The 23,959-nt window shown below is 35.3% G+C and overlaps 1 protein-coding gene across 1 annotated transcript; it reads right to left on the bottom strand.

Moving 5' to 3' along the window:
- Window positions 1-586: 586 nt before the first annotated feature.
- Window positions 587-22,997, bottom strand: ercc3 (excision repair cross-complementation group 3). The gene is made up of 15 exons (XM_073852054.1): window positions 22,861-22,997; window positions 22,350-22,549; window positions 21,346-21,582; window positions 20,763-20,812; window positions 18,423-18,558; window positions 18,130-18,297; window positions 17,548-17,752; window positions 15,654-15,968; window positions 15,283-15,467; window positions 12,909-13,111; window positions 10,900-10,996; window positions 6,682-6,799; window positions 5,922-6,040; window positions 5,647-5,796; window positions 587-1,091 (listed from the first exon to the last, which is right to left on the bottom strand). Exons 1-15 carry the CDS (start codon window positions 22,886-22,888, stop codon window positions 954-956), a joined length of 2,349 nt encoding a protein of 782 aa, XP_073708155.1. The 5' UTR covers window positions 22,889-22,997; the 3' UTR covers window positions 587-953.
- Between the last annotated feature and the right edge of the window lie 962 nt (window positions 22,998-23,959).

The following is a 23,959-nucleotide window of genomic DNA, read 5'->3' on the forward strand; positions in this document are numbered from 1 at the left end:
AAAAAAAAAAAAAATCAGGAAGGGGGCAAAGATTTTTTCACACCACTGTATTTTGAAGATTGCCTCAGTGATTGCACAAAAAAGCTCTGCAGGTTTTGAACGACAAAGGAAGTGGAACTTTACTTCTGAAAAATACACTGCAATTCAAAAGTTTGGGATACCGGGTATGTAAGATTTTTAATAGTTAAGACTGGTAAAGAAGTCTTTTCTGCTCATTAAGGCTGCATTTATTTGATTAAAAATACAGGAAAGATTAAAAAAAAATGTTAAATATTATTGCAATTTAAAATAGTGGTTTTCCATTTTAATATACTTTAAAATAGAATGTATTCCTGTAATGCAACGCTGAAGTTTCAGCATCATAACAGTCTGTAGTGTCACACGATCCTTCAGAAATCATTCTAAAATGCTGATCTTTTATAAATGTTGTATATATTGTGTGTGTATATATAAAGTTTATTTCTTTGTTTGAAAGAAAGTAATAGTTTTATTCAGCAAGGATTGATAAAAAGTGATAGTAAAAACTTGTATTGTTAGAAAAGGTTTCTATTCTTAATGACTGCTGTTCTTTTAAACCAGCTTTATACCTAACGCACTAACATAAATCTACAGAAACTTGTTAGATACCAAAGTACATTTTATTTAATAAAGCTTTACCAGTACATTTTTAAAAAAAGGTTCTGTTTTGGCTTTAACATACTGTACAAACAACTTCTTTCTTTACAATTCAGTTTCAAACAAATCATTCTGATAATTACAAACATCCTGTTTGTAATACTACACATATTAGATTCTTAAATCTTTCCGAAATGACAACAGTTTTGCTTCTTTCTCACAGTCTATAAATGGCTCTGTCTGAGACAAGCAGCCATAAAGTGTCTTTTATGATGATGCTGGCCGTCCCAGGAAGTACGTTGTTAGGGTTGGTGTCTCCAGATGGGGCGTGAGTGAGATCACTTGCGGAAGCGTTTAAACAGAGGATGGATATTCTTGCCGGCTGCACCCTTGCTACCGCGGGACATCTGGTATTCCATGTAGACGGTATCGTCTGCTCCAGACATGGAGCTCATAGTTCCCATACGGCGAGAAAACTACAGAAATGGATCAATAGTAAGAAAAAAATAAATAAATGAAAAACAGACAATCCTTACTAATTCACGTTAAGCAGGTTAATAAATCATATTGACGCAAATACAGATCCATTTCTTCCATAATAATCCATAATCCATTTATTAGAACGCTTGAATGTACGTTAATGCTATTAACCATAAGCAGAAAAGATGTTAGGCTGAGGCCATATGGGTGAAAAACTGTTCTCAGTAGACCTGAACATTTAACTAAGACACCAAGTCATTCAAAATCTTCTGGCTTTCCCTCCTGCATAGTATTAAAAATTCTTTCCTATACATAATATATGAAATGAAATGGAGACTGAGGCTGTTAAGATAAAAAACTGACATAAAAGTAATCCATATGACTCTCAGATTTCTGAAACCATACAACAGATTTGTGTGAGGAATTGTACTGACCTGAATAAGATATTTCACATAAAAGACCCATATAGTCCACAAGAGAAAATAAGAGTTGAATTTATAAAAATCACACTGTCCAAAATTTTACATACACTTGATTCTTAATACTGTGTTGTTACCTGAATGATCCTCAGCTGTGTTTTTTTGTTTAATGATAGTTGTTCATGAGTCCCTTGTTTGTCCTGAACAGTTAAACTGTCTGCTGTTCTTCAGAAAAATCCTTCAGGTCCCACAAATTCTTTGGTTTTTCAGCATTTTTGTGTATTTGAACTCTTTCCAACAATGACTGTATGATTTTGAGATGCATCTTTTCACACTGAGGACAACTGAGGGACTCATATGCAACTATTACAGAAGGTTCAAATGCTTACTTATGCTCCAGAAGAAAAAAATGATGCATTAAGAGCTTTTTGAACAGAATGGAGATGTTTACATTTTTCTTATTTTGCCTAAATATCAAATTTTTTTTCCATTTAGTACTGCCCTTCAGAGGCTACAGAAGATGTGTTTTCCAAAAGACAAATTAAGTTACATTTACAGTGATAGTCCTTCAGTTGTCCTTGGGGTGAAAACATCTCAAAATCATACAGTCATTTTTGGAAACAAAGCTGTGGATTATTCAGGTAACCACCCAGTATTAAGAATCAAGTGTATGTGAATTTTTGAACGGGGTAATTTTCATAGATTCTTTGTATGCTCACTTGTATGGTTGGTACTTTTGAAGCAATGATGATTTTGAATTTGGGGAAGAAAACAAGATTTCTGGGAATTTTTTTGACTGTACAGTGCCTTGCGAAAGTATTCATATTCCTTTTTTTGGTACATTTTGTTATGTTGCAGCCTTATGTTAAACTGCTTTAAATTACTTATTTTCCACATCAATCTACACTCCATACTCCATAATGACAAAGCACAAAACAGGTTTGTAACAACTTTGCAAATTTATTAGAAATAAAAAACTGAAAAGATCCCGTTGCCTAAGTATTCATACCCTTTTCTGGGACACTCGAAATTTAGCTCAGGAGCATTCATATTGCTTCTAGATGTTACTACACTTCGAGTGGAGTTAAACTGTGCAAATTTTATGACATGAGTATGATTTAGAAAGCCACACACCTCTCAGAAAAGGTCTAACAGCTGAAAATGCATATCAGAACAAAGACCAAGTCCTGAGGTGAAGATAACTGCCTGTAGAGCTCAGTGACAGACTTGCGTTAAGCCAATGATCTAGGGAAGAGTTCAGAAAAAAAAATCTGCTGCATTGAAGGTTCGCAGAAGCATTATCCATAATGGAAGACGATTGGAACAACTAGGACTCTAGAAAATGTCTGACAGCCCCCATTCAAGCTGACAGAGCTTGAGAGGTGAAAAGGTGAGGCAAAGAATGGCAGATAATTGCCAAATGCAGATGTGCAAATCTTGTCACATCATACCCAAAAAAGACTTGAAGCTGTAAAGATGCTTCAACTATGTACTGAGTTAAAGATATGAATACTTTTGCAATGTACGTATTTCAGTGTTTTATTTTTAATACATTTGTAAAATTTGCAAATCTGTTTTTTTTTTGGTCATTATTATGATGTATGGAGTGTAAATTGATGTGGGGAAAAACTAATTTAAAGCAGTTTAACATAATGCTGCAACAAAACGTGAAAAAGGGGTATGAATACTTTTGCAAGGCACTATATAGACCCAGATTACACAGACTACGCATGTGCATCACAGAGGCAAGACAAGATGAGCATTTGAGGTAAAAAAAAAAAAAAAAAAAAAAGGGTATATAAATTGTCAATTTGTTTCTAAAATAACCAATTGTTTCGCTTGATAAGACCCTTCTTCCTCGGCTGAGATCAATTAGAGCCCTTTGAAGCTCCATTTAAACTGCATTTTGGAAGTTCAAACGTGGGGGCACCATGCACATCCATTATATACAGAGAAATCCTGAAATGTTTTCCTCAAAAACAATTTCTTTCTGACTGAAGAAGGAAAGAGAGGAGTGAGTACATTATCTGTGCATTTGCACTGGAAGTGAACTAATCCTTCAAATGTTCCATATAGGGGTGGGACGATACAGGTAACTCACGATTCAATTCTGTGGCAATATGTGGCCCACGATAATGATAATATCACGATTCACGATATCTACGATATTCAATATATTGGAAGAAATTTCATCAACGATATATCACGATATATGTGACTGAAAAAGAAAAAAATACCCATAATAAGGAAATCTTATGCATTTATTAATGACAACATTTCCAACACTGTGCAAAGAAATATGCATTTGCATAATAACTCACTGCCCCTTGTCTTAAATGTAAACACTGTACGGCTAGAGAGATAAAAGTGCCTGAACATTAAAAAACAACATGAACATTAATTAACATATGATACTGAAACGTCAGTAGTAAGTTACTGTAAAGTGCTTTATGTTAACCTGGACAATGGTAACATCAAGGCATTCTTCTTGAGGAACACTAACTGATCAGTATGCTCAACTAGCGGGTGGGTCTTTGATTTGTTTTTCGTTATTTTCCGCCATTCTTCTCACGTCTCTTTTTTCTGCGCTTCTTCTCTGTTGTTGTTAGTTAACTTGTGTTCTTCACTGGCCGCTACTTCTGCCACTTTACCCCTGTTTACTCGAACAGCGCCCCCCGCAAACAGAATGGTAGATATTGGGTAGTGACAGTGACACTGACGACGGGTAAATCAATCATTTTGTGTTGTAATAAAATATCGATATTGGCCGTTAGTAGGGATGGCGAAAACTAAAAAATTTCTTGACCGACCACCGAGCCTCATTAGCCGGTTGAAACCGGTTAACCGATTAGTTTAAAATATGGTACGCTATTTGAAATAACAGCCATTTCGAGCCGCTCCTGCTATTTCGCAAGTCTGTCGCATCTGGCCGCGATCACACCGAACGTGTCTTTTAGTTCTAAAAACGCGAGGCGCACAGCACTGCCTTTTTTTTTGGTGACTTTTAATAAAGGAGCGTGCTGCGTTTTTTTTATGTTGCTAAGCAACGACCAAAACAGCTGTCTTGTCAGTCAAATCAAAGGATTATAGCGTGAGCACTCTAAAATCTTAGTTTTATGCATAGACTGTTTTATGCTGTTAAGTAAACTGTCATATTAGCAGAAACCCTAAAAAATACAACTCCGGGTTACCCACGATAGACACAAAAGGTTTCTCCTCTATTTCTTGCAGTCTCCGGACTTTTTAAGCAACCGTAAAATTCCGTCACCACAACAGAAGGCCCGCCTCTCCATTCATTCGATTGGACAATGGAAAAGAACGCGAATGACGTTGGGCGTTTTTCCGCTCAGAGTTGATTTTTTTTTTTCAACTTCACGCGCTCAGAGCGCTCCTGCAAAAACGCGAGGCGCAGCAGGCGGTGAAAATGCGAGGCGCCTGGGGCGCATAAGCAGCGCGTAGAACGCTCACTGCCAACAGACGTCACTTTTTTTAAAATCCCCTACAGCGCGAAACATGAGTCCCGCAAACGCGGCGCCGAAGAGCTTGTTGTATGTAATCGTAGGACAAATGGCTCCTTAGTTTCAAATGGTTTGGGTACAACTTGATCGCTTTGAAAATAAAGGCGTTTGTCTAGGTTAGAAGCTCATTTGAAACATTGCCACGGCTCAATTAAGAAAATGACAGCTCCGAAGAGACGCCGCTTTAGTTTCGGTAGTGCTAACCATAATAAAGAAGATGATCATCATCACCTTATCGGTTACCACTGAAATGTAGATGTAATGTATTTCCAAATCTAAGCCCATCTTATGCGGAATGTTGCCTAATAGACTGCAACATGATAAAACCAATGGATAAAACAGGCACCTTCAGAATGCGTAAAAGACGCACCGGCATTTTTTTTTTAACCGACTACCGACAACTTTGACCGGTTAACGTTGATACGGTCAACCACCGGTCAAACGGTCATCGGTTAACATCCCTAGCCGTTAGTGTATCGATTATTTATTGCGACAGAGAGCACAACAATATATTGCAATATCGATTTTTTTCTCCCACCCCTAGTTCCATACCCATCAGACAAACCCAGCAAACAAATGAGGCAGCAGAGAGGAAGAAAAACGAGTGCAGATACCTGTGGCTTCCCTCCCACTTCTCCTATCACCACTTCCTCTTCTGCATCAAGATCTGATGCTGCCAGAACCTTCTGCAAGAGCTGCTGCTGTTCCTCACGTGAGGAAAACATCAAGTCTTCCTCCTCCATCCCAGCCAACTTTGTGATCACCTAAAAAGAAATGAAAAGAATGTGACAGACTGAGACTCAAAAGTACCTTAATGTAACATCCAATTTGGCTACCATTTTCAATCAGCATTATCAAATTCAGGTGTTTGCATTTCAAATATTGAAACCTTGAAACTGTATCCCTGGTCCACCAGGAAGCGCTGTCTCTTGGTTGAATAAGCCATTTCCTGTGTGTCCTGAGAGACGAGTGAATAAAAGTAAGCATTGTATTCCTCTGCAACCATACCTGTGCAAAAAAAGAAAGGATTGACAGTTCAGTTTTATATACAGATTTGATTTGAAATTTAGTGGCATAATGTAAAAACTCATCCAAAAATATTCCATTGCAATTCCTCTGAAAGATCACAAAAAGCACCTGTGTGACTCTGGACCACAAAACCAGTCATAAGGGTAAATATTTTGAAACTGAGGTAATCAAAAGCTGAATAACTAAGCTTTCCATTGATGTGTGGTTTGTTAGGATAGGACAATATTTGGCTGAGATACACCTATATAAAAATCTTTAATCTGAGAGTGCATGAATATTAAAATATTGAGAAAATCACCTTTAAAGTTGTTTAAATTAAGTTCTTAGTAATGGATATTATATAAATCAAAAATTAAGTTTTGATATATTTACAGCAGGAAATTTACAAAATATCTTCATGGAACATGATCTTTACCTAATATCCTAATGATTTTTGGCATAAAAGAAAAATTGATCATTTTGTCCAATACAATGTATTTTTATACAATTATACCCATTCTACTTAAGATTAGGTTTTGTGGTGCAGGGTTACATATTTTATTAATATGCAACATCAACTAAATGGTCTACCCCGAAATCCTATAAAGTTGTTTGACGTGTTAACTTCCAATTGCAGTTACCTTTCTTGGCTCGTAGCACTCTGCCCAGTCTCTGAGCTTCCTGACGACGAGAACCGCCGTGAGAGGAGATCTGGATTAGCACATTTGCCTCTGGCAGGTCAAATGAAGTATCTCCTACCTGATAGAAGAAGAAAACAAGAAAAAACATAGAAGTGGAACAAGAGTAAGATTGGTAAAAGAGAAAGACAACCATTCCGATGGAATTTTAGAACATCCATAAAAAACGATTAGAAAAAAAAGTAAGCATTGTCTAATATTACATAACATCTTTTCAAACCCTTGCCTGCAGCCTTTTCCTCTGGAGCTACTCTTATCACATTTGAATAGCCTGACTTTTGAGGACAATCATATCAGCACATGTGCATCACGTTGCCCACTGAATCATTTCCAAACATTTGCATTAAGGTATAATGTTAAGCTAATAAAGTCAAAACAGCACCCCAGCGCTCCTGAAATCAGTGTCTCAGGGTGTGTTCACACTTGTAGCTTGGTTCGTTTGGTTTATTCGGTCCGGACCGAAAAAGGAAAATAATGCATTTGGTCCTGGTCAGTTTCGCATTTACATTGGCATTTTTGCTAGCAAACCTAAAGAGACCGAATCTAAAGGCAATGATACTCTCACAACCTGAATGGTCGGGTTGAATGACGTATATTTCATGACAGAACTCACCAAACACTCCAAACAAAAGAAAAATGTTTTTATGTTTTTTGATGTCTTTATGGCATTAAAGTAGACCCATCTTCTTAGCCGTCTCGGTCCGCTTGTTCGGTGCATACCAGGGTTTGGATGGCAGCCTTCATACTTGCTCAAATGAACTGCACTAACAGAGCAATCGCACCAGAGTTCGTTTTAATCGAACCAAACAAGACAAGTGTGAACACACCCTCAGTGTCTTAATCAGACATACTCATGCACATCTTGAACCTTCGTTGGATGAAAAATATATAAAAACAGGACAAACTGAGACAGTCTAAATCCAGAAGTGGAATCCACTGTGGCAACATCTCCAAAAGGCTTCAAGAAACCTACCTGCAAAGCTACAGTACTGTTAAAAGTTTTAGTTAATTGTGTAAAATGGTGCAAAATAAGGATACTGATTGTGTCATAAATAGATTTTCTTTATCAATTAACTTCTAGTGGCTAAATTAAATCAACATTTGGTCTGACCATCCTTTGTGTTTAAAGCAGCTTTCGCCCTAGTTGCACCTGCGCATAGTTTTTCCAGGTAGCTTTGCAGGTAGGTCTCTTGAATCACCTGGAGACATTGCCACAGTTCTTCGAGATTTAGTCTGTCTCAGTTTGTTCTGTTTCTTCATGTCATTCCGGACAGACTGGAAGATGGTGAGATCAGATCTCTGTGTGGAGCAGTGACTGTTGTCACGGTTGTGTGCAAACCAAAATCTCACTGGATTTTTACAAATACTGCAAAAAATAGATATAACTGACTTAGTACCATTTTTTGTTGGTGACCTAAAACTTTTGAGTACTGTACATGTATGATGTTTTGTTAAAAAAAAAATCATCAAATATGGTAGCTTGTTTAAAAAAAAGAAATAAGGTCACGAAAGATCTTAAGCACATTAATATCATTAGCGTTTCTAAAGCTCTCAGACTGTACAAATGTGTTTATCTCGAAAAATGGACGAAACGTCAAGCTTTGAAAGGAATTAAAGGGTCATATCCTTGTAGCGTCACCTCTGCTGAACTCAGCTAAACTTTGTATTTACAGCAACACACCAGCTTCTGGCTGAGTAAAAGCAGCGTTGAGATTTCATTAAATTGAATAGTATCATTGATTATCATACATTACAGACTTTTTCATGCATTTAAAAGAGGCTACGGATAACACCTTAAACATTAAAAGAAAAATACTAATCTACTGCGTGCGACTATGAAAAACTGACCCGATCAGCATTTGTCTTTGCGCTCTCGGTAGCTTTTACATGTTTTTTAAAAACGTTGAGTAATGTATCAGTCATATCGCAGAAATCCTTTAATAAACAAAGTGTAGAAAGAGTGTAAATTCAAAGAGATTCATCGTGCAGTTTAGAGAGCTTCAGTTATCATACATTACAGACTTGTTCATGCATTTAATGGAGGCTAAGAATAACATCTTAGACATTAAAAGAAAAATACTAATCCACTGCGTGTGACTACGGAAAAAATATTTAAGAGCACCACGAGCGTCTGACCTGATCAGCATATTTGTGTTTACGCTCAGGGTAGCTTCTAAGGTTTTGAGTTTTTGCAACATTGAGTAATGTATCACAAACATATCTCATGAATCCTTTCATGAACAAAGTAGAAAGAGTGTAAATAAGTGATTCATCGTTCAGTGTAGAGAGCTTCATTGATTATAATGGAACTTTGTGAGATCGCGATGAACTGAATGAAGATGAGTGACGGCTATTAATCATTTTCAAGGGAGTTTGTAAATGAGATATTGATTTAATACATCAGTTAAATAAACAAGAAGTTATTATTAAGTGACATACATTGTATGACTATAACACTATTGCCTGATTTTGCTCTATTTTATCGTCAAAAATAGTCAAAAACAAGTCACAACTGAGCCGCTTCGCATCTCCGTTCAAACACAGCAGTGTTTCATTTATGAATAAACATGCGTTTTTAAACGAATCTAGTGCAATGATTCAATTTCCCATACATAAAGCCAGTCACTTGCTCTGTTCCTGATTGAATCAGCCATTCGAACGAATGAAATGAAGGATCTGATTCAGTAAATAAATCAGTGACTTGCTGCCACCTACTGGCAGATTTAGTTTCATTTTTAAATTATTTAAATAATTTCCAGACAGACTGGATGATGATGAAATGAGATTTCTGTGTGGAGCACTGGCTGTTGTCAGACTCCTTGTGCAAACAAAAATCTCACTGGATTACAATTAATGGCAAAATAAATGTTTGGAAATGTAGACTGATATTTCCCACTGACAGCAAAAAATAGAAATAACTGACTTAATACCATTTTTTGTTGGTGAAAATAGTAGTGGCCTAAAACTTTTGCACAGTAATGTACATGTAAGATGTTTTGTTAAAAAAAATGATCAAATATGGTAGCTTGTTTAAACAAAAAAAAAAAGAAAAGAAACGAGGACACGAAAGATCTTAAAGGAACACTCCACTTTTTTTTGGAAATAGGCTCTTTCTCCAACTCCCCCCGAGTTAATAAATTGTTTTTTACCGTTTTGAAATCCATTCAGCCGTTCTCCTGTTCTGGCGATATCACTTTTAGCATAGCTTAGCATAGATCATTGAATCCTATGAGACCAATAGCATCGCGTTCAAAAATAACCAATGAGTTTCCATATTTGTCCTATTTAAAACTTGACTCTTCTGTAGTTATATCGTGTACTAAGACCGGCGGGAAATGCCAAGCTGCGAGTTTCTAAGCTGATAAGATTAGGAACTACACTTCCATTCCAGCGTAATAGTCAAGGAAGTTTGCTGCCGTAATATGGCCGAAGCAGGCGGAGTATTGAGTTCCCAGCTAGTTTAGCATTTGCACATGTGCTGCGTGGTATTACTGCTCCTGCTTCGGCCATATTACGGCAGCAAACTTCCTTGACTATTGCGCCGGAATGGAAGTGTAGTTCCTAATCTTATCAGCCTAGAAACTCACAGCTTTCCATTTCCACCGGTCTTAGTACACGATATAACTACAGCAGAGTCAAGTTTTAAATAGGACAAATACCGAAACTCGTTGGTCATTTTTGAACGTGATGCTATTGGTCTAATAGGATTCAATGATCTATGCTAAGCTATGCTAAAAGTGATATCGCCAGAACAGGAGAACATCTGAATGGATTTCAAAACGTAAAACTCAACTTATTAACTCAGGGGGAGTTGGAGAATGAGCCTATTTCCAAAAAAAGTAGAGTGTTCCTTTAAGCAGGTGAATATAAGCGTTTCTAAAGCTCTCACACTGTACAAATGTGTTTATCTTGAAAAATGGATGGAACGTCAAGCTTTGAAAGGAATTATAGGGTCATATCCTTGTAGCGTCACCTCTGCTGAACTCAGCTAAACTTTGTATTTACTGCAACACACCAGCTTCTGTGTTGAGATTTCATCAAATTAAACAGCATTATTTATTCTCATACATTACAGACTTTTTCAGGCATTTCAAATAAGGCTTAGAAAAATACTAATCTACAGTTTCACCACAGGAAAGTGGATAAAGGAAGGCTATTTACCTTGGAGATGAAGATGGTATTGATTTTGGGGTTGTGTTTGAAGTTCTGAAGGATCTGCATACGTTCTCCTTGAGATGTGGGTCCATAAATATATGGTCTATGGAAAACAAGCAAGAGAGAATCAATGTTCATTTGCTCATATATACACCAATCATATATAGTATTTTGTGCATGTTGAAGAACACATTGACCCTTTATACAAGGTAGTTCACACTCTCACAAGTTTGCTAATATTTTAATAAGTGAACTACACTGCTATTCAAAAATGTAGGATCAGTAAGACCTTTTAAATAAATCTTAGGCTCTTCAAGTTGCATTTATTTGGTTAAAAATGCAGAAAAACAAAAATATTGTGAAATATTATTGTAATTTAAAGTAGTGGTCTTTTATTTTAATATACTTTAAAATACAATTTATACATGTGATGCAAAGCGGATTTTTCAGCATTTTACTCTAGTCCTCAGTGTCACATTTCCTTCAGATATCATTCTAATATGCTGATTTATTATCAGTGTTGGAAACAGTTGTGCTGCTTAGTATTTGTGATACTTTTTTCAGGATTCTTTGGTATTCAAAAGAAAGAAATTTACTGACCCTCAAACTTTGAACGGTAGTGTGTATTGTTACGAAAGATTTCTATTTTAAATAAATCATGTTTTTTAACATTTTATTAAAATAATTCTAAAAAAGGTTAAAAAAATATAAGAACTCTTTCCACAAACACTAATAATAGATCTGCATATTAGAATCATAGCATCACAGGAATAAATTCAATTTTAAAGTATATTAAAATAGAAAACCACTATTTTAAATTGCAATTTCACAATATTGCTGTTCTTTTCTGCATTTTTAATCAAATAAACACAAAGGTTTTCTTTAAAAAAAATTTTTTTTTAAAGCTTACTCCTAATATATAAAATAAAGGTATTAATTAGAAAAATTCAAAGCATATTCCCAGAAGAATCTAGAAGTATATTTACATGTTATTACAGATATAAATCATAAAATTATAAAGAAACCACTGGATGTTTGCAAACTTCACGTCACAAACCCTTTAAGTCCTAGTGTCCCCATACAGTATAGCTTTTAGAACACACTTTGCACACTTTACAAGGAAAAGTCCATTAATTTGGCAAAGTTAAAGGTGATTAACAGCAAAGTAAAGCTGATTACAGGTTACACCAGGGCAAGTCCCATAGAATTGCCTTCTAGAACACCCAGACGCAAACACAGGTTTGCATCATGGGCTTACAACATACAAAGCTATAAGTCCTCAAAAAAAGACACTTTTGTGGATCGTTTGAGCTCATGCGGTGTGTTGAGCTCTTTTGTGTAAGCTGCTCTTTACCAGCTTTTAGTAAGTGTATGACTTTGTTGATACTGCACGTTTCTGAAGGATTAAAGGGAAATGTTTTACTACAGTCCTCAAAAGACCCTAAAGATGGGCCCAAAAAAAATTCTGCATAAAGAAATTGAATTTAGCAATATTAAGTTTACAAGACGGACATGAGGTTCTCTGAGGTATTTTTTTTAATTAAGCTTTTAAAAATCATGTTTAATTTGCGAATTCTCTATGATAACCTGGAATATCCTAAAAGAGTTTCTTCAATAAGAAAAGGTGCTTTTACAAAAAAAAAACAGTTGCTTGTGCGAACAGATATAGTCCATTTTCTGGTGAAGTCAATCAATTTTACAGCTAATTTTAACATTTTATCTTTGAAAGCACCTAACAAGCAGTTGATTCATGCATCGATTTGATTAAAATCAAAGTTTCTAATGTTATAATTCATGAACCATGTACTTGGTTTGGTTCATAGTTTAGAACTCTAAACTAAAAAATATTTAATGCTTAAAAACCAAGAAAAAAATACTTCTTAAATATAAGTGGTAACTAAAAAAGTGGGAAATAGTTATTGAGATTTACAATAAACCTTTCAGATTAAGAAATGTGGTAAAAAGCACTGGTGTATATGCATAAGCGACTGTGCACAAATAAAATGAGGCATTACTTGTTCAGGCGAATGGCGTATTCTTTCAGTGCAAAGACATTGTCAGCAAAGACAATGATCTTGTCATTTCTCCTCTCGTGGAAGCGGATCAAGAACTGACACGCACGGAACTTGTTGGGATTCATGGTGTAGAGCAGAATTCTTTTCTTCGTCTTTATGGCCACATATTCACGATAAAACTCAGGAGACATGGGACACCATACCTAAATACACAGAGAACGTGAGGGAAATGTACTGTAAGCACACACAGGAGAAAAACACAGCTCTTTACAGTTTTTCTACAATACCCATTTGATTGTTTCCCCCCTCTAATTAGCTTGATCAGCTACATGGATTAGCCACTCAAAAGGTTTATCCAACAAACTCTCATGGCCACTAATCTACGAAGCTTCTATTAATTAATACTGCTCAAACAATACGTTATTGTATAGATGCGAACTTTATCTATACATCTTTGAACACACAAAAAGTAAATAAAAATGTTCAATAATTTCTTTGAGTTTAACATTCATTTATACTTCAGTTGAATTAAAGAGAAATTAAAAGTTCCATGACCTTTTATTTCTTCATTTCCATATTTTCAGGTGTTTAAGAAAGCCCATTTCCACTACTAAATATTACATTTAAAAAAAAATAAACCTGACAATTCTGACTTTTTTTCTCAGAATTGTGACATAGAAACACAATTGCAAGGTATAAAGTCAGAATGGTGGATTATAAACTTGCAATTGCGAGAAACAAAGTTAGAGTTTGACTTATTTCCTCAAAAAAATTCTCACATTTGTGACTTTTTTTTAGAATTGTGAGACACTCACAATGAGGGAATTCTGAGGGGGGAAAAATACTGATATGATTTCAGAATTGCAAGTTTATATCCCACAATTCTGAGGAAAAAAGTTACAATTGTAAGATATAAATTTAGAATTCTGAGAAAAAAAAAGTCACAACTGTAAGATATAAGCTCACAATTCACAGAAAAAGTCACAACTGTGATGTAAACTTACAATTCTGAGGGAAAAAGTCACAATTGTGAGATATTAACTCACAATTCTGAGAAAAGGTCACAACTGTGATATAATCTCACAATTCTGAGATAAAATAAACTCACAATTCTGAGAAAAAAAGTTAATTGTGAGAAATAAACTGTCAATTCTGAGAAAAAGTCACAATTGTAAGATATAAACAATTCTGATAAAAAAGTCAATTGTGAGATGTAAACTCGCAATTCTGAGGAAAAAAATTCACAATTGTTAAATATAAACTCAATTGTGAGAGAAGAAAAGTCATAATTGTGACAAATTCGCAAATTAAAAAAAATTGTCACAATTGTGACAAATTCGCAGTTCTGAGAAAAAATGTAAATTGTAAGATATAAACTGGCAATTCTGTAAAAAAAGTCACAATTGCGAGATAAACTCACATTTCTGAGGAAAAGTCACAATTGTGAGAAACTCGCAATTCTGAGAGAAAAAAGTCACAATTTTAAGATATAAACTCACAATTCTAAGGAAAAAGTCACAATTGTGAGATAAATTCTCAATTGTGAGAAAAAAAGTAAATTGTAAGATATAAACTCACAATTCTGAGAAAAAGAACTGTGATGTAAACTGATAAAAAAAGTCACAATTGTTAGATATAATCTCATAATTCTGAAAGAAAAAAGGTAATAACTGTGACATTAATTCACAATTCAGAGAAAAAGTGTCACAGCTGAGAGATAAATACCCAATTCTGAGAATTGTTTTTGGCAATTCTGTAAAAGTCACAATTGTGAGATAATCTTGTAATTCTGAGAGAAAAAAAGTCACAATTGTGAGATATATACTCACAACTTCAAGAGGAAAAAAAAACCCTTTATACATTTATTTTTCAGACTAATGTAATTTATATATTTGACTCACTCACTGACTTGACTGCAACTTTCTTTTAATAATTTTAAGAAGTTAAAACATGTTTAAATGTTTAAAAATGTGATAAATGCTTTTCAATGGAGATTTTTAATATTTACAGAGCCAGATAAACGTACAAATGTACAGACAATGTATGAGTCGGCACATGTGGTTTTCTGCTTAAGTGGCTAAAGGGTCTGCTGGGCTTTTGTTTAGTAAGATCAAACAATTAGCAGCAATATTGAATAACAGCATTGTATTTTCTTTGTAAACCAGGCTCCAAAGCCTCCCAACACGTTGTTTCACAATTTCAAGGACCTTGTTGACCCTCCTGACAAGGTTCAGACATCACTCTAAAATCACTTTATGAAATATGCACATGAAAAGATCTTTTGTTGTCCTTTTTCGTACTTTGGGGAGACATTTTCAATTTCTTTCCTGTTACCTAATTGCTTCGGCAAGATAATTATATTTCAATTCCTCACCTCAGCACATTGGACTTTAGCAATGTAACCATTGTTCTGGAGTTCCATCCAGTTCGCCTCATAGAGCTTCGGCCCAATCAGGAAGTTCAGATCGACAATCTTATCATCCTCTCTCACTAGTGTGGCAGTGAGACCCAGTTTACAGTGAGCCTGGACTATCGTCAGAACACGGCGGAACATCCTTGCTGCAAGACAAACACAAAACAGTCAGGCTTCTGTATGGTTTTCACTGAAATTACTGATATTTAATGCCAAGTTGAGATAACTAATGTGAAATGAGAAATGTAGAGCTCAAGCAATCAAAAATAAATTGCGTGGACGACATGATTTCTCACTTGGTATTTTATGAGATGTTGACACACACAACCTACCTGGGATTGTGTGCACCTCATCCAGTATAATGAGCCCCCACTCTTGACTTTTCATCCACTCCATGACCCTCTCAGCCTCCCATGAGCGTTTGGTGGTGTGTCCCAGCATAGAATAAGTACTAATAGCCACCGAGCAACCGATGGGTTTGTCTTTTGCGTCTGAAGTGAAACGGCAAATCTGGGAGTCATCAATGGTGGACCACATCTTAAACTGAGCCTTCCACTGTTCCACGGACACAGAGGAGTTTCCCAACACCAGACAGCGCTTACGAACTGTGCAGGCAGCAGTGACACCCACCAGAGATTTACCAGCACCTGTAGAACAGAACAGCAGAATAACAAAACACCTTAAAGTAGATTGACTTAGTTTTATTTCAATAATACCATTTAAAGATCTTCTAACCACAAGTTGCTCTGGTAATGTAGTCTTAAAGGGATAGATCACCCAAAAATGAAAAAATGTCAGAACTCTATGTCAGAAAGAACAGCAGCACTACATGCATATGCCGTGATACTCTCCTGAATGCGCGTTGAAGACTGATACGGAAGAGAAGAGATTTTTGAATAAAGTCATTATTTTGTTTTCTTTTAGCGCAAAAAACTATTTTTGTAACTTTGTAAAATTAAGTTTGAACTACTGATGTCACATGGACATATTTAACAATGTCTTTACTACCTTTCTAGGCCAATAAATGTTTTAGTTGTTGCTGTCTATGCAGGGTCAGAAAGCTCTTGGATTTCATCCAAAAAATTTTTTATTTGTGTTCCGAAGAAGAACAAAGGTCTTACGGGTTTGAAACAACATGAGGGTGAGAATTTTTATTTTGGTTGATCTATCCCTTTAAATTCTTTGATCATGTATATGTATAACAGTTGGTTTTCTATGGTATTAAGGTGCAATTTCTGGTTGTCAGTTAAAAAAAAACAACTAATGATGTAACTGGTTAAAATAAATTAATAAAATTCCAAAAATGAAGAACAAGAAAGAAAGAAAATGGTTTAAAATAAAAAACCACCCAGCAATGATTCACTGTGAAGTGTTTTTGATATTATAGCTGTCTTGGAGTTTTCAGACTAATTGTAATAACTGTACAATTTCAAAAAAATCATTAAAAAACAAACAAACAAAAGATAGTAAATAAGAAAAAAAAAACTAATGAAAATAAAAAATAAAGGAATAAATCTATCAATTATATTATATCATGTTGAATGTGTATAATCTAAGAAAAAAATAGTTTATATCACAGTTAAAAAAAAGTTTATATCATAATTCTGTGTAAAAAAGCCAGAATTGCGAGATGTACACTCAGAATTAAAAAAATCAGATAAAAATGACTTTTTTTTAATTTTTTGTTCAGTGGCAGAAACAGGCTTCCATAGGTCTAGATTTATTTTTATTTTTTTTGTGCGTTTTGGTCCACTGAAAATGTTGCCAGGGCAAGCAGAAAAAAACACATTTTGTGGCGCAGAAATGATTCACTTTACCTATAAAGCACAAGGTTTTGAAATTAAAAAGCATCTTTTCTTGTAACAAAATAAGAAAATTGTGTATTTTTGGAACCCAGGCAAAAAAACAGTTTTGGAAAATGGATATTCCGTTAATAATTAAAAATACATATCCAGACATAAGTAGAACTACAGTACTAAATTTCCATTAAGTGTATATCATAACTGCTGCAATGAGGAAATTGATGGAAAATGGTCTGAAATTGCTCATTTCATATTTATTTATTTTTCCCAAATTATGTTACTGAATTGTTATAATTACATACTCCAAAGCCTGTCTGTTTAGTTGGCTGAAGATGCACAGCACCCTATAGTCCAAAACTAGGCATTAATTGCTTCTGGGAAGGAATGATTTGAACAAATGTACACATGTTGAGAGATTGTTTACCACAAGGCAAGACGATGACTCCAGATCGAGCTCTGCCATTCCCAAACATCTTCCTCAGACTCTTTTCCTGATATGGTCTCAGCACAGCAGTGGGCTTCAGGTCCATGTTGATGTCAGGGTTCACTGTGTCATTACGGAAGTCATATTCAGCCAGGAGAGGATACTCCAACTGAATGCAGCGTTTCTGAAGCTCCTCTATCATTTCCTTCCAAGGGCCAACACAAATAGAAAGAAAGAATTAGATTACAGTGCATTTATAATCTTTAATAACTGAATTGGGGGTCAAAGTAGGCAGCAATATTCTGAGGAACGGAGGGTACCAAAGTATTTGAACAGTAGATGGATTTGTATTGATGTGTATTTATGTGAACGGATTGTATTGTGTAATGTGTATTGTTGTGAATCAATGTCAGGCAGTAAATTCTATAGGATACAAGACAATTGTTGAACAATAAAGTGAAATTGAATTGAATTGAATTGAATAAATGCTCTAAAGGATAGCAAACAAACTGTTTAAACTCAACCAAGCACATCAGAGGAACAGTCAATGTAAGGAAGGAAGTAACAGTCTCATTCACACACCTGACGGATCTCAAATGACACTGTCTGTGTCTCTTCCTCCTCCTCCTCCTCTTTATCCATCTGTTCATAGTAACTAAAGATGTCCTCTGGCACCTGATTTCCTGTGTGCTGCCCTTCTGAAGGCTGGGACGTGGAAGGACCACTATTGTCCTGCTGAGACTTTGAAATCTAGAGAAAACAATACAACAGGTTTTGGTAGCAAAAACTGGCCTTTCGCCCAACTGTAAGTGTCTTGATACCATTATGTTTACATGCTGACAATACGTTCTGTGCTGTTTTGTGCTCATACTCACTGCTGATTTGCTGGTGATGGTCTCAGTGATAAGCTCAGTCTCCTGACCCTCAGCAGACCGAAGACGACAATCCCGAATGACAGCGTCCTGTAAAAGCCTCTGAATGACATCAGGGAATGCGCTCTCCACAAAGTACCTGTTTTCAACACACACACACACACACACACACACACACACACACACACACACACACACACACACACACACACACACACACACACACACACACACACATACATAAGCTTAAACATCTGCAATATCAATGCCATGTAGTGATTGCACAGTCTAGTTTTTAGACTCACAGCTGGTAACCAAATGTTTGTGGTCAGTAATTTTTTTTTATATGTGACCCTAGAATACAAAACCAGTCATAAGGGTCAATTTATTGAAATTGAGATTTATACATCATCTGAAAGCTAAATAAATAAGTGCAAAAAAAGTCTAAATATTGAGAAAATCGCCTTTAAAGTTGTCCAAATTAAATTCTTAGCAATGCATATTACTATTACAAATTTAATTTTGATATATTTACAGTAGGAAATTTACAAAATATCTTAATGGAACATGATCTCTACTTAATATCCTAAGGATTTTTGGCATAAAAGATAAATAGATTATTTTGACCCATACAACATATTTTTTGCTACTGCTACAAATATACCCGTGCCACATAAGGTTTTGTGATCCAGGGTCACATTTCAGAAATTAATAGTTTTAAATAGCATGCCAAGGATGCATTAAACTAATCAAGTTACAGTAAAGATATTTACAGTGTTACAAAAAATCAACTTCAAATGAAAGCTGTTTAACTTTCCATTCATTAATCCTGAAAAAATTGGTTTCCACAAAAATATTAAGTAGCAAAACTGTTTTAACAACAATAATAAGTGTTTAATGACCATCAAATTAGCATTCTAGAAAGATATCTAAAGGATCATATGACACAGATGACTGAAAAAAAAATTGCATTTTAAAATATATTAAAATAGTTAATTGGTTTTAACTGATGTTAGCTGTTTTTTGATCAATCAGATGGTTTTAGCTGGTTTTGGCAAATCATCTGGTTTTAGCTGTTTTTTTTTTTTGCCAAATCAACTTTTTTTTTTTTTTTTTTACTAAATCACAGTGTTAGCTTTTAGCTTTTTTTGCTAAATAAGCTGGTTATAGCTAGTTTATACTGGTGTTGGGTGTGTTTTATAAATCAGGTGGTTTTAAACTGTTTTTTTGCTAAATCAATTGGTTTTAATGATTTTATTTTTTGCTAAATCAACTGGTTTCAGCTGCAGGTTAAATCAGCTGGCTTTAAGTTTTTTTTTCTAAATCAGCTAGGTTTGGCATTTTTTTTACTGGTTTTGGCTGGGTGGGACACACCTTTTCATTCAGGTGTGTCCAAACTTTTGGTCTGTACTATAGATATGAATTCAACTGAAAAAACTTGTGAAAAAATATCTTTCAGGTGGTCAAATAGCAAATAGTGGAGCTCTGCAGCCACCTACTGGTAAAAGTTTTTTTTTTTTTCTTTTAAAACTGGATTTTCCAAAAGATGGGCAAAAATCTTACACTAAACCATGTGAAATTATCCATGTTATCCCCATGAATTAAAGTTAGAAATGTGGGTCTTTTATAAAGTGAATTTTACATAAAAAGCAGTTTTTGTATAAAAACCCATTTAAAAAAATATTAATTTATTAATTTATATATATTTAAAAAATATTACTAACCCACTGAAAACTGCACAAATGTAGAGTAAAAACTTTAATAATCAGAAAAATATAAAAATATATATTTTTATTTTTTGCTAAATCATCTATCTATCTATCAAAACTATTACATTACAACTGAAACCCCTTTAAAATGTAAGCCTATGAACCTTTAAATCTTCCGTCTAGACTTTTTCACTTTCTCAGGCTTTGTCTACAAACTTTATCTAGTTTTAAATTGTCAATAACAGTTTTTTTTTGGCAGTATTTTTGTACTCCTTTCCAAAACACTTAAAAAATCTTAATGACCACAAACTTTTGAACAACAGTCCACAACAAACAATTACATTTCACCATTAAATTTACATTTATATTTCAGACCCAAATACATCCAATCTCAAGACTCAAAACTAATACTTCACAACCAAGTTCATCTTAATCCAAAGAGTATCCCAAGTCAAACAACACCTGACTTCCTCTTATCTAAATACTACCTGCTATGCTCAAACATAAACATTCAATAGATAGACTATTTAAAATATGTTATATTCAGTAAACAAGGTGCTCATACATAACATAACTAATTATTTAACCTTTCAGTAGTGAGAAGAAATGAGGAATCTGTGTAAAACAAACTGACCTGTTGTGTTTCAGGACCAGTTTGACTTTACCATAACTCACTGTGCACAACTGCAGGAGAAAGAGATTAAATGAGTGGCTCTGATATACAAAAATTGTAGAAAAACATTTTTACATTATGCATTTAGCAGATGCTTGAGTCCTAAGTGACTTACAAATGTGACCCTGGAATATAAGGGTCCATTTTTGGCCGAGATACAACTATTTGAAAATGAGGGTGCAAAAAAAATCTAAATACTAAGAAAATCTCTTGTAAAGTTGTCCAAATGAAGTTCTTAGCAATGCATATTACTAACCAAAAATTAGGTTTTGATATATTCACGGTAGGAAATTTACAAAATATCTTCATGGAACATGATCTTCACACAATATCCTAATGATTTTTGGCATAAAAGAAAAATTGATTATTTTGACCCATACAGTGTATTTTTGGATATTGCTACAAATATACCTGTTTTGTGGTCCAGGGTAACAAATGAGAAACAAAGCAATTTGTTAAGGAGGCAAGTGTATTAAAAATAGTCATGCACTGGTTTAAGTGTGTGTGGTGGTTCACACAGATTTCACTGCTAGCTCACACAAACCTTAATAAACTGCACTATGCCGTCTGGCACAGAGGTCTTGCTGAGTTTCTGCAGATACTCAATAATGTCAGAGGTCTGCAGGCCGACGCTCACAGCGGCGTATAGAGAATACGCCGTCAGCTTGTACTCGTGCACGTGGGTAGGTCTGCAAACTGGCTCTGATATGGCCACCAGGAAGTCCTGAGCATATTTATACACTGGAGAGAATGCCTCTAGGAAGACGTGACCATCGGGAGCCTACAAAAGGTCAAACACACAGATAATGGGTTAGTCATAGCTTCTGTTGTAATTACCTTAAAGGGGTCATCGGATGCCGATTTTCCATAAGTTCATATGATTCTTTAGGGTCTTAATGAAAAGTCTACAATACACTTTGGTTAATAATTCTCAATAGTAGTGTAAAAAAAAAAACATTTTACCTTGTCAAAATCAGCTCTGCAAAACATCAACTCATATTATTGTATGGCCCTTTAAATGCAAATGAGCTCTGCTCACACCCCCGCTCTCTGACTGGGACGTTTAGCAGCGTTTAGCAGCATTTAGCGGCGAAACTTGCAAAAGTAACGTTAAAACTTCTACGTCTTCAGCGGCTCAGATGTCAGGAGTAAATGACTGCTATGTTCATTATTACATCCAGCAACAGAACACCTCAATCGCTCAATCTGAGACATCCTTGTCTTCCTCTGCACCTGAGTCACACAATGACGATCGTATTCGGACTGTTTCAGCTCGGTGAGGGCGGGGCTAAGGTAAGGTGCTCATGTCAATCAACTATCGTGGGAGGGGCCTCTGTCGGTGTGTCATCACAACGACAAGAAGCTGAGAATGACCTGATTAAGGGAATATTACTTTTAAAGATTAAAAAAATACCACTGGGTGGATTTTTATCATTGTAGGGTGGTTGTGTACACAATCTGCCAACACACATTAATGTTCAAACAACATGTAAAAGTTAGTTTTGCATCCGATGACCCCTTTAATAAATCAAAGATCTTCAGTCTTACCACCCATAGCGGCCGTGAAGAGTGGTCATTCTTGAGAAGCATCTGTAGTCTGTAATCTTTGGCTCCATACTCATCCAGTTTAGTGGTGGATTCATCCACCTGCTTCCCAGCAGCTGCTGGAACAGCCTCCTGAGACTCACTGCCAATCACCTCTTCATCATCCTCTTCCTCATCATAATAACGTTTCTTGGACTTTTTATCTAAAGTGAACAAACAACATTTCAGTGAGAGTAGTGATGAGCATTCCTGCCAATAGAGATCTGGTTTGTCTGTGAGTTACAAAGAAACCTGAAGTACAAAGGAATGAAAGAACAGGTCTTTTCAGAAATTATGTTTATCATATTATGTGTTTATAAGATAGTACAGCTTATGGCTATTTGTAAACGGTCATGTCTATGTAATGTTTGGCTGAAATAGGTAAACATGGTAGATAACAGCACATCTTGCATTGTCCATCCAACTTTGTTGACTGAATTGCTGAATTATTTCTAAAGCATGGCATCCATCTTACCTCGATCACTCTTATCTTTCTTTCCCATTGTTTCAGCCCTAGAAACACTGCCTTATTGTGAATTCAGTGCTGCTTTAAGTCATTTAAATACAAAAACGCAGGAGAATTCATGGAGACGTCACTGCTGTTGCGGACATGTCCAGCATGCTCTTTCTCTATGGTTTCAAAACGGTTGAGAAATAAACCAACCCACAGCACTACTGCCATCTGTAGGCTGCACGTGCACGCGCACAAATGTCAATAGCTGGAGGAGGGCTGCGAAAAAAACAAATACAGTTAGGGTCATAAGTTTACATACACCAGTCTATGACATACACCTGCAAAAATCTGCAAAATGTTAATTATTTTACCAAAACAAGAGGGATCATACAAAATGCATGTTATTTTTTATTTAGTACTGACCTAAATAAGATATTTCACATCAAATACGTTTAAAGTCCACAATAAGAGAAAATAATAGTTGAATTTATAAAAATTACTCCATTCAAAAGCGTACCTACACTTTGTTTTTTTAGTGATAGTTGTTCATGAGTCCCTTGTTTGTCCTGAACAGTTAAACTGCTGCTGTTCTTCAGAAAAAATCATTCAGGTCCCATAAATTCTTTGGTTTTTCAATACTTTTGTGTATTTGAACCTTTTCCAACAATGACTGTATGATTTTGAGATCCATCTTTCCAAACTGAGGGCAACTGAGGGACTCATATGCAACTATTACAGAAGGTTCAAACGCTCACTGATGCTTCAGAAAGAAAAAAGATGCATTAAGAACAGGGGGTGAAGACTTTTGAACAGAATGAAGATGTTGACATTTTTCTTATTTTGCCTAAATATCATATACATATTTTTAATTTAGTACTGCCCTTCAGAAGCTACAGAAGATACTTACATGTTTCCCAGGAGACAAAATAGGTACATTTTTCCCTGATCTTAAAATTCAAAAAGTTTTCACTCCCCAGCTTAATGCATTGTATTTACTTCTAAAGCATCAGTTAGCGTTTGAACCTTTTGTAATAGTTGCATACGAGTCCCTCAGTTGTCCACAGAGTGAAAAGATGGGTCTCAAAATCAAAGTCACTGTTAGAAAGGGTTCATTTACACA

This window comes from Garra rufa, chromosome 12 (genome assembly GCF_049309525.1).
Source record: "Garra rufa chromosome 12, GarRuf1.0, whole genome shotgun sequence".
NCBI classification, from domain to species: domain Eukaryota; kingdom Metazoa; phylum Chordata; class Actinopteri; order Cypriniformes; family Cyprinidae; genus Garra; species Garra rufa.

Excerpts from the sequence above, each read along its gene's own strand:
- ercc3 (XM_073852054.1), bottom strand. The coding sequence starts at position 22,888 with ATGGGAAAGAAAGATAAGAGTGATCGAG. Across the intron at positions 20,813-21,345 it reads GCATAGTGCAGTTTATTAAG|TTGTGCACAGTGAGTTATGG; the intron begins GTTTGTGTGAGC and ends TTTCTCCTGCAG. Across the intron at positions 6,041-6,681 it reads AGTGCTACGAGCCAAGAAAG|GTATGGTTGCAGAGGAATAC; the intron begins GTAACTGCAATT and ends TTTTTTGCACAG.